Raw genomic sequence first — 13,734 nt, 5'->3', positions numbered from 1 at the left:
AATGTGATTCTGTTCTGTTATTCTTTACCACAGACTTTATGTAAATTTCAAATAGTGCATTTGCAGAGTCAACCTTTTATACTCTTAACACTGTGGGAGGAAGATTTTCCTCTCTGGATCAATAGTAGGTCAAGAAACCAAAGACAAAAAAATAGCAGGGATTCAACCTTGACTTATTGACATTTTTTGTAAATCTGCTTCAGTGTGTTGGTCAATATTGTGGACTTGTGGTGAATAACAACATTTCTTCTCTTGGCTGCATTTCATTTGACATCAGACTTTTTAAATATTCAGCAGCTAAAAAGGCAGAATTTTCTCAGTCCACAGTAAAGCATATTTCTTCTCCGTAATGTATCCTAAGAATACTGCCAAATCGGGCTTACCTGAATTTCAACACAAGGCAGAGCATAACATTCATACAATAGAATCTGACAAAACAATATAAATAAATTGATTTCAGACATATTTGAGAACACCTCCTGGAGAGATAAAGAGTGTAATGCAGACAGTCTCTCACCTTTCAGTCAGGCCACCGTACTTTTCATTCTCTCTGAGCTCAGTGATTCATGAATGCAGGTGCTGCCAACAGACCCCAGAGGCAAGTGACAGCTCATTGACTGCTCGATGTCAGTCTTGTGAACTCGCAGCACTCACATCTACTGTCAGGCAAATGCCTGCAACACACAGAAGACCTGTAGCCTTGATGTTAGTTCAAACAAAAAGAAGAAAATCTGTGTTACCCTTCTGAGATGGCAGCTATAGCGTCTCTGTAGCCAAATCCATATGTCAGCATGCACAGGCAGTAGACACAGTGACTGACTACATTTACCATATTTGCCCTCTTTAAATGTTAAAATGCTACCGCTTCACTGTAGGACTGCTGTCCTGTATAGTGAGGCTGGAATGCATATGCTATAAAGAGTCTGTCCTTGAGTCACTGAGAAGAACAGTTGAGGACACGTAGTATCTGACTCAGCAATGAAATTAAACAACATAACTTTGCATTAAAGACACATCATGTTGTTTTAATCGTCGTAAGAAATTCATGCTGGGATTCATGTCTGTTAAAGGTCCACTAAGCAAAAAAGGGTCTATTGGTAGTGATTGAATATACAGCCTATGGTTGAATGTATTTTTTCTAGAAAATAGTGACAGTGCACATTAATGAACACTTTGACATTACATTACATTAATCTAAAATTGCAATTCCTGGGGGAAAAAAAATCACATTTTTGACATTGCTGAAAATTAACAAAAATTGGCACATGGATCAGAACAGGTGAAAAATCGTATGAAATAAATGAAATATGTAAAAGTGGTGCAATGTAATCAGAAGCACACCCAAAGGTAAAACCCAGTAGAACAAAGCAAGTTGCACCAAATGTCACAAAACTTGATGGAAACATGTTACAACCAAATTTGGCGTCCATCTTGGCAATGTGCACATTTCATACACAATGTGTCAGTCTGTACTATACACATCAAACATGAAACGTTATCAAAAGGTAACAGCACATGGCCTGTAACTGCCGCACATTGACCAATCGGCTCGAAACTTCATACGTGACACAAGAGACCGACCCTTTATTTTTTCCATTTGTAGTCCCTGGACAGGTTGATGTAAAATGTTTAACATACAAACATACACAACAACAACTCAGCCATAAACAGACAAATAGATTGTAGAGTTTGTTTATTTTGCGCATTATTCATTTATTTGGATATTTTGGATAAATGTGTTCACAGACCTGGTTAGTCCTCCTTCAAAATTTATTTTTATTCTTTCTAAGCCGAAGCATTCCCTAAAAGATGATGGCAGATTGTTACACAATGTGCTGCATTTTAATAACAGAGCATTGTCATCACTTTAATAAATAAAAACTGTTAAGTTTTTACAGCTTTATATGTAGTCCATCATCGGTCTTTTATTGTGGAGGCTGTTAACTTGCCCAGCCATGTTTCTGCATGTATGTGTGCTTGAGTTTTGAAGTGTGAGCTTACACAAAAGAAGAAAAACTGCTCTGCTCACATAACATCTATGCATAAATTGTTGTAGAAGAAGGAGGAAATGGCAGCGTGATTTGGAAGTAGTAGTAGGAGAGAGTTTTGAAAGAATTTGCATACTTTCCGGTGTGCGAAGGACACCATAGTTCCCTGAAGTGCTTCTGAAAATGGGAGAGGGAGTGAAAGAGTCTCTGCAGTCTCACCATTCAATGGCATGAATTCTTACTCACTGGACATTTAAAATGCATAATTTATTGTGTTAAGTGAATTTTTTAAGATATTTTTGTCTTATCATTCCAAGTAACAACTAAGTAATATAACATTTAGAACAATTCTAAGTGGAAGAAATTGCAACACACTGCTTACAGTATTTAGATTAAGTTAATATGAAAAGTTAGGTTAGTTGAATTAATTCAAGATGGATGCATCCAAAAGGCAGGTTGCCCTGGCCAACAGAGAGGAGTCGGCTAAATGGAGTGGAATTAAATGTGTCTCTAAGACACTGAAGTTATAGAGGAACACTGTTGCATATATCATCTTTTCCTGTTTGTCCTTGTCTTGACCTGTTGACTTGAAATATCGATCGTTCTTACCTCACCGGCTCTTTATCATTTAAACTTTTTGGTCTTGTTCACTCACATATTTCGCTCCACCTCATTCAGTCTCGACAGATGCAGGCCGATTACAGCACTTGATGTTGACTTTACATTTGTAAAATTACCCTCTCTCTTTCCTTTATGCTCCCACAGTTCTTCATCCTCCTGCTGCTCATCTTCTTCCTGGAGATTCTGTCCATCATGCTTTTCTTCATCTACCAAGACGAGGTAAGAGACATTGATTGGTCCCATTGTATTGTATCCTGTGATTTTCTCAACCTGAGCAGCATAATATGCAACGGTGGAGAACACTGTCCAATTTATTCATACAGATTGCTGACGTTTAAGATTGAGGCTGGCACTTGTAAAGCCTCAGCAGGGGATTGTTTTGAAGTTCTTTCAAGCGCTTTAATTCACTGGTTAAGAAAGGAGCATGTCAGCTGACATTCTGCATAAAACATGGTTTGATGCAAGAATTTTTTATAACGTTGACATACTCTTTGGAGAGATGTGTCTGAGCTACAGCCTAGGAAATAAATAAACACACTAGAGTCACACGTCCTTTCCTTGTTAAGCGTATATCATATTGTCTATTTTCTGAGGAAGTCAGCCAAGAGAGAGGCTGTTGTTGAGCTATCATTATTTTAATATGAGCTATAATCCCCTCACATTCCCAGGTAAGGTTTAATAATGAATTGTAAGGGCCATCATCTATCCATAATATATAAATAAATAAAAGAAAATGGAGGTCGGATTGGATTTGTTGAAGATGAAAAAAAGCCAAAAACATATTACAATGACATCACAAACAGCAAACTCGAAAGACTCACATGAATGTGTTGGAATTGTGCCTTCTTTCTGTCTTTAAACATCCACAGAATAACAAACATAATCCTGGCAATGGATATTGGCTGAATTTAGGGAAACTAGTTGACCGGGGGGATTCAATTCCCTAAATAAGCATTTATGCTGCACATGATGATCTAAAAAAAAATCACAAAGTTCTTGAAGATTATGTGTAATGCAGAGCTATTGGATCGACTGAGTGAGTACAGAGTTACATTTCTATTCTTACCATATGAAAAAGCCCAAACCTTTAACAATTTATTCTAATTAATTATATGAACAAATCATCATATTATCATTTAAATTAAATTATCAGTATCATGACAAATGAACAAACAACACCACTAAACAAATTACTGGCAATGAAATTCCTGATGACGTTCATCTCAACAATCATCTTAACTGAAGTAGAATTTAGAATTTGTAGATTTGACCATTTATTGCCACACAATGCTTATACCAATTTTTCAGAAGGTGACATTTTCATATTTAATCTTTATTTAATATTTGATGTTGTTGCTATAATAATTGGTTGACTTAAATGATCAAAGTATTTCAACTGTGTGTTTTTTTCAAATAGATGCCAGGCCCTTTTTTTTACACCCGCGTTAACAGAAATTGAGTGTCCTATAATGAGACAGAGATGATCAAATAATCTGCAGATGCTGTAATTTAATTTAGAGTGCAATATACTGTGAAAACCCCAGAGACACACCATATAAACACCATCAGGTGAAGTGGACTCAAAGTGTGAAGCTCCATCATGAATCACTGGCAATTCCTCAACCTCTTGTATTACATTATTCATGTGTTGGGAAGGAAACATTATCCCCAAAGACTTAGGCCAAGGCCAATGCTGACTGTAGACTAATGCCTTCGTACGTTTTGGAAAACAACATTGTACTTTGATATTTCCTCTTAAAGTCTGTTTGTGAGTATAACACATGGACCTGTGTCTACTTTGCTCTGGTTTTTACTCCTTTGTTCTGGCTTAATTATATGATTACCTAATGTGTTGTATTCCCATCGCAGAGTCCTTTTCTAGACTTTAGCTCCTTCTTGGATCTGCTCTGTTTAGCCTTTAATGAGTGTTGTCTTTTTGTCACAACACACCTTTTTTTGTACGTGTGAGTGTTGTTTTTTTTGTGCTCACCATTATTCAGCCTCTGAATAATTCAGTTTTGTCTATACCCAGGAGGCGATTAGTGACAGGAGAGAGTGAAAAGTTAGGGAAGGACTAGATATTCTGCAGAGCCGGTGCATCAAGGTAAATCGCTCTCACTTAAGAATAGGTGGCCATTACGAAAATGCCACTGATATTGTGTGAAGTGTAGAAGACTCAGCAATTCTCATTCATTTTTACAGTATAATATCAAACAGTAGACTCTGCACATTAACGAAAATGAAAAATAAGATAAAAAGTAAAAAAAAAATTATAGATTATTATTAGAAGGGAAATGTAACTGCATCACAATATGTCAAACTTGTTTTTGTAGGGTTAAACTGTGCTTATGTTACATAAGCTTCAACATCAGGGTTAGATTGAACTGTTTTCCTGTGATCTTTTATGTGATATTGAATAAAATAGCACTTGAAATGCTTGGAGTCTCATGCGAGCAACTTGATACTGAACCACTAATACCACGTCTTGTTTTTGTTGCCATTGCAACAATAGGATCAATTCAAAAACCTCAACTCCTAATCACCTAGTTGTGTGTAATTTCATCACTGAATGCAATGATTGTCTCTGCTGTAAACAGTTTGCTGGTGTTCCAGACTTGAAAATGCCTCATAATGAATGCACATTGATTCTTTGCCACTGCTGCGTGTAGCACAAACAAACCTTGAATGATGGATGAACATAAGACACGCATCATGCAGAGTTGTTTCTTATGCATGTGATGAAGATATTATTTAGAAAAGGAAAAGAAATGCCTAACTTCGAGAATGATTAAAATGTATTGTGTTTATTCTACTACTGAGGACTATGGCTCATTTCAGGAACAACTGAAGTGGCATTGTGCCAAAATGATGCCTGTACTGCTTAGTGCACCATTAAATAGAAGTTATTTTTGAATCTTTTATATGAGATAAAGAGCATTACAGCTTTGTCGTGACCTGCATTTGAGTGTTTAAAAGTTCAAAGCTCTTAGCTTACAATCTAGTTTCTCTTCAAAAAATAAATGACTTTAAATACAGAATACATTACATTTACCTCAGATACTAGATGCAAAAATATACTCATATTATCTACATTTGATCATTTATCTTCTCGAGCATCCCAGGTTTTCAGTGCACCAGTTTATCCCTGATAACCAGAGCTTGCTGCTTTTTGCCTCCTCCATCACCATGGTAACTTCCTAGAAGCAGTCCTGCATTTGCAGCACAAACTGATGGCATCTCCCCTTATATGCAAAAGCTCCCAGACACCATGACTGAGACAGATCAAATTGATGCATGCTGAAGCATTCCGTCGTGGGCTTTAGGCATGGTCACACTCTGTGGCGCAGTTTATTACACCTGCTTTAGACATGATAAAAACTCCATGCCACCACTGGTAATGACAAACAGTTTACACACCTGAAACAGTCACCGTTTGTTTCATTTTGCCAGTTACTTAGGATGATGAAAAGATCTTTTAAGGTTAATTCCACTGAACATGAGTCAAAGTGAATAGTGTCAAAGAAGAGTGGAATAATATTGAAATCTGCTGTATGGGTATTTCATTGTCACTGGGAGAACAGAAGATACCATCTTTTGAGAGATTAGGAGACTACCACCTACCACTGTTTTCACTACTGGTAGGGAGTATAGCACGAGCAAGTTGCAGAGAAAATCTAATCTCATAATTATTTCAGAAGTGTCTGCATTGGCTTCCTGCTCTTCTGTTCCTATTTATAAAGTCTAATGAGACGCACAGACCTCTGACATGTGGTTAAGTAGCAAATTATATGCTCACTAGAAAAATATATGTGTTTGCTTTTGTATTCACACATTTTGACTGCTATTTTTCAAGAGTGACATTCCTAACTGCAATTCAAAAAGGCAATATATTAAAACCAGGAAGACCAGAGATCATAAAAATAAACTTTTAAAAACACCTGCATCTAAATTAGGGGCAGATTTTCTGAAAAGCCAATTCAGTTAATATCTTCCTACAACATAAATAAAACAGCGTAAAAGAAACTTGTTAAATAACAAGGACAACTGCACAAGAATGTCTAATTAGCAAACGGCACATGCTAGTTTGATAGCAGAACAGGAAAAAAAACAGCCTGCAGGAGTCCTGGCATGCTTTTAAAAGCAGACTGGGACAACATCCATAAAACTGTGAGCCTTACACCCGCATAAACCAACACTACAAGGTCACAAAAATCAACTGAACAAATCCAGGATCTCAATTCACAGTATGCAGGTAAATACAAACAGCCAAACCTTACAGAACACAGTAGACTTCAACCGATGATGATTTAAAGTCACATTTCAGGAGAAAAACTCAACTCAACTCACACAATCCAAATTGTCTACAGTCAGGACTACTCATCTGGATCTATGGTTGCTCTGTTTTTTTCTTCCACCATTTTCCCAACTCTTCTTAAAGATGAAGCAAAGATTGTAATTCAAGTTGACTAGCAGCACGACACTGAGTATACATAGTTTAATAGTTAAAGAGGTTATTAATGTGGCAGCCTGAAGCCATCCTTAGTCGACACAATCACACCGTGAACAAGATAGCTTTTTTATCACATTTATCAGGCACACACACACACACACAGGACCAGGGTTTGGTCTCCATGAGGACTACTGGTCTTGACAAGGTCAGTGTTTGTGCCAGAAAAGGTCCTGCAGAAGTAACAAGTACAAGTACACCCAAACACATTCTTGAACAGCATTGTAATGAGGCGTCTCTGAGACATGTTGTATTCACTCGCTCCTTACCCTAACTCAGTGTTTCTCAATCCTGGTCCTCAGGGCCCTGCATGTTTTAGATGTTTCAGATTCAAATGGTCCGCCCATCATTAATTTCTGCAAAATGCCGATAACGACCCATTCATTTGAATCAGGTGTGTTGGAGCAGGGATCCCAAGGATTGGGAAACACTGTCCTGTGTTTTCACTTAGTCTAATCAGGCGTCTACTGAGGATGTTTAGGCAGAACAATGCAGGGGACTGCAGGGGAGCTAATGCTTTAACTTTTCATTTAATTCTATGTTTAAAAGTGTGACTGCACTCTCCATGGATCAGTTTCTATTTCTGTGGGGCGAGCTTTTTCCTTTGTGGGGGTGCTAACCCCACACCCAACCCTCCTTCTTCAAATATCAGTCAAACTCTGTTCAATGTCCTACTTTATGGTTAGATGTGTACTGTGTTTGTGATTATATAGTCGTAGCAGTATCAGTGTCATTGCCAGTTTCATCTCCTTTGGCAACCAACCATGGCTCTAACACAAACATTATTAGCTGATCAAATAAGAATGTTTCAGGGAAGATCAATATACACCTATTTGGATAATTGATTAACTTTTGAAGGCAAACCAGCTTCCTAGTTTCCATGTTATTCTATCTTTCCGTAGTCAAGGAAATAAACTAATCAATCAATTCATTATGAAAAATAATTTAATGTGAGGTGTAACTTTTTTGTGTGTAATCCTACAGTTCTTCTAAACAATTTTGTTTTGTGATATGTTTTCCAACATTGATGCACTGATTTTGTTACTTTTATTGAATAAATTCTTTCTGATAAGTGTCACAAGCTGACTCAAGGTCTGCGATAAAAGAATGCGATATGCAAAAGGTGTGAGTGGTCGTGTTGTATGCAGCAAAAATTTGCTAGGAGGTGAGGAGCCACAGAAAGAGAGGGAGTGAGAGAGAGAGAGCCCAGGTGAGACTTACATATTCTTTTAATGAGCGTCCTCAAGTGCAAGTTGCTGCAGAAAAGGTCAGCTGACCCCAGCAGAGCAGGCTGAGAAGGAGGGCTCTTAACACAAGAAAGGTGAGCCTAGCCATAATAATAGTGTAATATAATGGCAGTGACTATGTTTAGCTCAGAAGCAATATTCCGAGATAAAGAGTAAAGCTGCACTGTGTAACTTTTTTGTTGATGATGTTATTATTCTGCCGCTGAAAATTTTAACATTTGTATGCAGTGTCCTTCATCTGAAAACTCTGTCTATGGTATTAGACCTGACGTGGGAGCATTTGTGTTGTCAACCAGGAGATTTTAAAGTGAAGTACAATTCACATCTGAAAGTTTCCGAGGGTGCTTCGTTGTGTTTTCATAATCCAACCTGTTTGCAGCCGTCTCAACTTTACTTGCACATTGTTGCTGTTGAGTCATTTCGTGTTGACTCTACCTCGACTCTACCTCGACTAAGACGACAACAAAAAAAAAAACTTTTACTTCGCACTTATGACTAGCACTTCATAGTTTGATCTACTTGAAGCTCTTACTTACTTACTTACTTACTTAGCTCTTATTTGTACCCAAATGTTTAAATGCACTTTTGTAAGTCGCTTTGGATAAAAGCGTCTGCTAAATGACATGTAATGTAATGTAATGACATAGAATTAATGACTTCCTGAGTGCAGCGCAGGAATGTTGCTGGGTGACACAAGATCTAAACTAAGCTCTTCTACAGTAAGAGATACAGAGAAATTAAACTTAATCAGCATCATATATTTATATTAAAATGTTGCACACCACAATTTTAAGTCAACAGGACATGCAGGACATGTGGACATCTTGGGACACACTGTGGTGCAATGGCTAGCATTGTTGCCTCACAGCAAGAAGGTCACCTGTTTGGATCCCAGTTTGACTGAAATTTGGGATACGGTTAAGGGCAGATCTCCTACTTTTTCAGTGACCCACAACTTTCATTTGGAAGAGAGATTTCTTCTTACGCCGGATGCTGGATGCCGCGACTCTTTCGTTTACGCAGGCTTGGGAAGGCACTAGCAGTACATGCGATGTATCAATATGGGGAGATATGGGGATTACCTTGCTCATAGGTACCCCAGCCCTTGATCAGACGGTTTTAAAACAAGCAACCTTTTGAGGAAATTAGGTTAAGTGTGGATATGCTAAATTGACCATTAGCATGAATGAGAAAGTGAATGGTTGTTAGGCTCTATATATTGGCCCTGTGATGGACTAGCCAACATACCCTGTCTTTCACCTTATGTCAGCTGGGATTGGCTCCAGCTCGCCCTGTGAGTGGAGAATTAAGTGGTAGAAGATGGATTATAGTGCCCCTGGAGTTTTTACAGGGTTAGGGTTAGGGTCATGTGATGTAGACATGCTCTGCCACAGTAAATAGGACTATAAATGGATTGTTATTTCCAGATCATGTGAACATATTAATAAGAATATTTTACATATTTCAAATAAGGTCAGAAATAAGATTATTGTTGTAAATATTGCCACTGTTGGTTATAGTAGAAGCGTCTGGGGGTTGTGGTATACTGGAGCCAGTGGAATGATTCATTTACTTGGTAAAAATGAAGTGAAACCAGCCAATAGAAAATGCTGACACAGAAAAGGTCAATACACGTGATATAAATGACTGGAGATACCTGCTGTAAAGCATCTTGATAAATTTCCCCTGAGGTGCATATAAAGCTGTCAGCCAACCTGAAAATTATATTAACGATCCAAAACCCGATCACTTGCAGAAAAGCGGTGTATTTGTGTACACTCATGTAGAGAATTGTTTTACATTAGGATCATTAAATTACAGCAGATAAAATAAATCTCATCCTCTTTGTATTAGTTTTATTCATATCCTCTGGAGAAGCTCAGACACAGATTCAGTTGATGCTGAGCAGTGTGAGCAGCTGAAGGGACATCAGTCAGACAGATATACAGTATCTATGAACGGCAAACACTCTTTGACACCAGCAGTGATACACTGCAGACTTTCACATCTGCTGGAATCTCTGGCTTCAAATACAGATTGCCATAAAGGTCCTGGCAAAAAGTTTCATTTTGACACAGATGGATTGAAATTAAAGGAAAAAAACTTCTGCTTTGAGATATTCTTTAACAGCTCTGTGTCCTCGATCACATTCTGGAGTGATTTCAAAAACAAAACTTAGCACCAGAGAAAATATACAAACAGTGCATTTATATGAATGGCCAAGAGTTAGAGTTAGTTTGTAGAGATGTGACTTTTACATACAAGGATTCAGGGTACTTTGAGCGTGTGAAACTGGTGTCTCCTCGATATTTGAATCTGAAAGAAAGAAAGAAAAAAACACTTTCACTTTTGAGTCTCACTCACATTTAAATGTTTTGATATCGTCTTTAAAGTGCTCAGACGCAGAATTAAAATTTTAACACAAGAAATGGGAAAACTCCCTTGAACGTTATCATTAAATGAAAAGATCCAGAACGGCTATTAAAAAGCTGCTAAACTGGAAATAAGGAAATTTTTATTCAGCTACACATTTGAGTTAAAAGGGAAATTAAAAAAAATTCTAATATATCTTGGTTTTAGCCCCGGAAATGTGAAATAAATATAAATGAATAAATAAAAGACATTGCACACTACTCCTGTATATGTCCTTGTAAACTCGAGCCAAGTACAAGCTAAAATCTTTGAAATGATTAGGGAAATATTCAGGTCATGTGCGCGTATAGATGAACAAATTCTTCTTAGCAGCGTGTTGGTGTTCAAGCTTTGTGACTTTATCACAGTTTTACTCTTCTCTGTCATTCTCAAATGCAAAGTTGGAGTCCACATTATTATATGTAACACCGCACTCACCAACATTAGTTTAAGTGTGTAGTATATCCTGCCATGATCATTTGAGCCTCTACAGGATGTTAGACAAGAGGTCAAAGCACGAGGTATTTGCTCTGCAGCTCAGCAGTCGACCGGTGAACAAGGTGCCTGTCATGGGGCAGCTGCGGAGGTGATTTCCTATCTGCTTGCGTGACGTGTCAAGGTGAGGTAATGCTGCCGTAAAAACGGAACTGTGAAGAGCTACGGCCGGTTTAGATCCCCAGAACACCTCATCCACTAACCCCAAGGGTACAGAGCACTTAAAAATGAATCATGACAATTACAACATCTATACCACATGTGGTCGCCATGAATCTCATTCAAGCTACCATTACGACATTAACAATGCCTGCTATGAAAAATCAGAATCACCTTTAATGTCTTTACTTAGTATTTATGCGCAATCCGTTTGTGTAGATCAGGCATGTCCAAAGTCCGGCCCGCGGGCCAATCACAGCCTACGGGGAGATTTTGTATGGCCTGCAGCTTCGGTTTTATAATGTATTATTTATGGTCAGAGAGGCACTTGGACTTGTATAAATTGTCAAAAATTATTATTTTTTGTTATTTTTCACTTTATCCATTGATGAAGGTCACCTGGCTCAAAATCCCATAATAATTTAATTTAATGAACACTCCATTATTCTGTTTCCACTGTCAAAACAAAAACACTGGCTTCTTCTATCAGAGTTTGGTGAGGTAAAGGCAGTAAAGCTTATTAATCTGGCTTTTATCTTTTTAGATAAGTAATAAATGTGGATAAGTAATACATGATAAGGGCCAACATTAAAGGAAATATATTGTATTTTAGATAGTTAACAAAAATGGTTTATTAACAACGGTATAAAGATTAACAGCAGAGGTAAAACATAACAAAATTAGTCAGTAGCAGAAAAGCTAAACCACACATGCATATTATTGAGATAATATTCCTCAAATAAAAGTACAACTACATGAAATCTTCAGTGACACTACAACCTTGATCTAACTATATACAACAATCAAATGAATGCAGTAATGAATTGCTGAAACAGACAAAAGGAAGATGTTAACAATGTTACCAATTTAGGACTGAAAAGTACTAACTGGCTTCTTCAAATGCAGGTAAAGTGCAATGACTCATTCTGTACAACAGAGTTCAAGCCTTTTCTGCGTATCTAGGACTGCAGACATCCCACGACTCTCTGACATCCCATTTCGAGGGTGATAAGTTTTACACATCAATACTGTTCTAGCATCCGCTGCCAAAACATTTTAAGTCATCACAATATTAAAAAATGCGGTCCGGCCCACTGTCTGAATGATTTTAAAGCCTTGGAAAACTGTAATTTTGTGTAGACTGGAGAAACAGAATTGGATAAACACCCTGGCTAATTACATCACTCAAACACATCCACATCAGGGCAATGGCAAATTGAGATGATGAGTAAACAGACGAGACATTTGTTGTGCAATCCTGAAATATATGTATATGACAATGGAGTGTGCAGTTGGGCAGCTGCAGATTATAGAGAACGGTAAGCATGGTAATTATCTAGTGATTTGAATTGTAATCAGGCAAGAGCCCGATATCATGAAGGAATACAGGAGGTGAGCTGTAAACAAACTGGGAAATGTCAACACTCCTTTCAAATACATTTGAATAAAGACTGAAACATTCACACATCACACAAAGAGAAACTGAACCCAATCACTGATGGTAGTGGATGTTTGGAAAGTGAATGTTTGTTGAAGGATGAATGTTTGGACAGAGAAATGTAAGGATAAAATGACTCCACCGTAATAAAATCACTGTGCTTTTCTACATACATTAATCTATCTCTTGACTGAACGTGCTATCGTAAGATGGAAGTTTGACTTCAGCTGAAACGAAGGCTGGAATCATAATTTGGTTTGCATTAAAAACAATAAAGATAAAATGTTAAATCTGTCTTGGCATATGCCTGTAATGCAGTAGTATTTCTAAATCCATTTAACCATTATGTAAATTACTTTGGGCACATTTGAGCAGCTTATTCCCTCCAAGGTGCAAAGGACACACAATACAAGAATCCTTGAAGACTTTTAATTTTTGAATGAGAAACTGAATGAGAAAATGACAGTCATGTAAAAACAAAGGATTCACTGTTTCCCATTGGTAGGTTTTTGCAGTTTACAAACAAGGTAAGATATAAGGTTGTCGACGTCTGGATACATCCAACTTCTGTCAATAATAATCTGTCTAAGAATACAATAAGAAAATAAGAATATTCTTGAGTATATATACATAGTATATGTATATACTGTATATATACATATTGTATGATTAATGCACATCAGATAGCATTTAACAGAGCTACATGTGGGATTTATTCAAATAAAACTACGTTGCCCATGTTAATAATGATGAAGGAACAGTTAAGCCATGTATTTTACCAGTGTGTTTTTTTTTCTATGGTTTTGACACATAGAAAATATGGAATGTCTGCCGCCATAGCCTTTAAAGCTTCCTCTTTTTCTTTAT

General features: G+C 37.3%; 1 protein-coding gene across 2 annotated transcripts in view; it reads left to right on the top strand.

Annotated features, from left to right (window-relative positions):
- The window catches only part of tspan4a (tetraspanin 4a), a 130,566-nt gene that overhangs the window by 97,827 nt on the left and 19,005 nt on the right, over positions 1-13,734 (top strand). For both annotated transcript variants that reach the window (XM_044030638.1, XM_044030637.1), the window contains one exon: positions 2,754-2,828. In XM_044030638.1, the coding sequence (XP_043886573.1) occupies positions 2,754-2,828 (75 nt within the window). The remainder of the gene's footprint in view (positions 1-2,753; positions 2,829-13,734) is intronic.

Source organism: Solea senegalensis, linkage group LG7, assembly GCF_019176455.1.
Source record: "Solea senegalensis isolate Sse05_10M linkage group LG7, IFAPA_SoseM_1, whole genome shotgun sequence".
Taxonomy (NCBI): Eukaryota; Metazoa; Chordata; class Actinopteri; order Pleuronectiformes; family Soleidae; genus Solea; species Solea senegalensis.
This window is presented reverse-complemented; position numbering and strand designations above follow the sequence as displayed.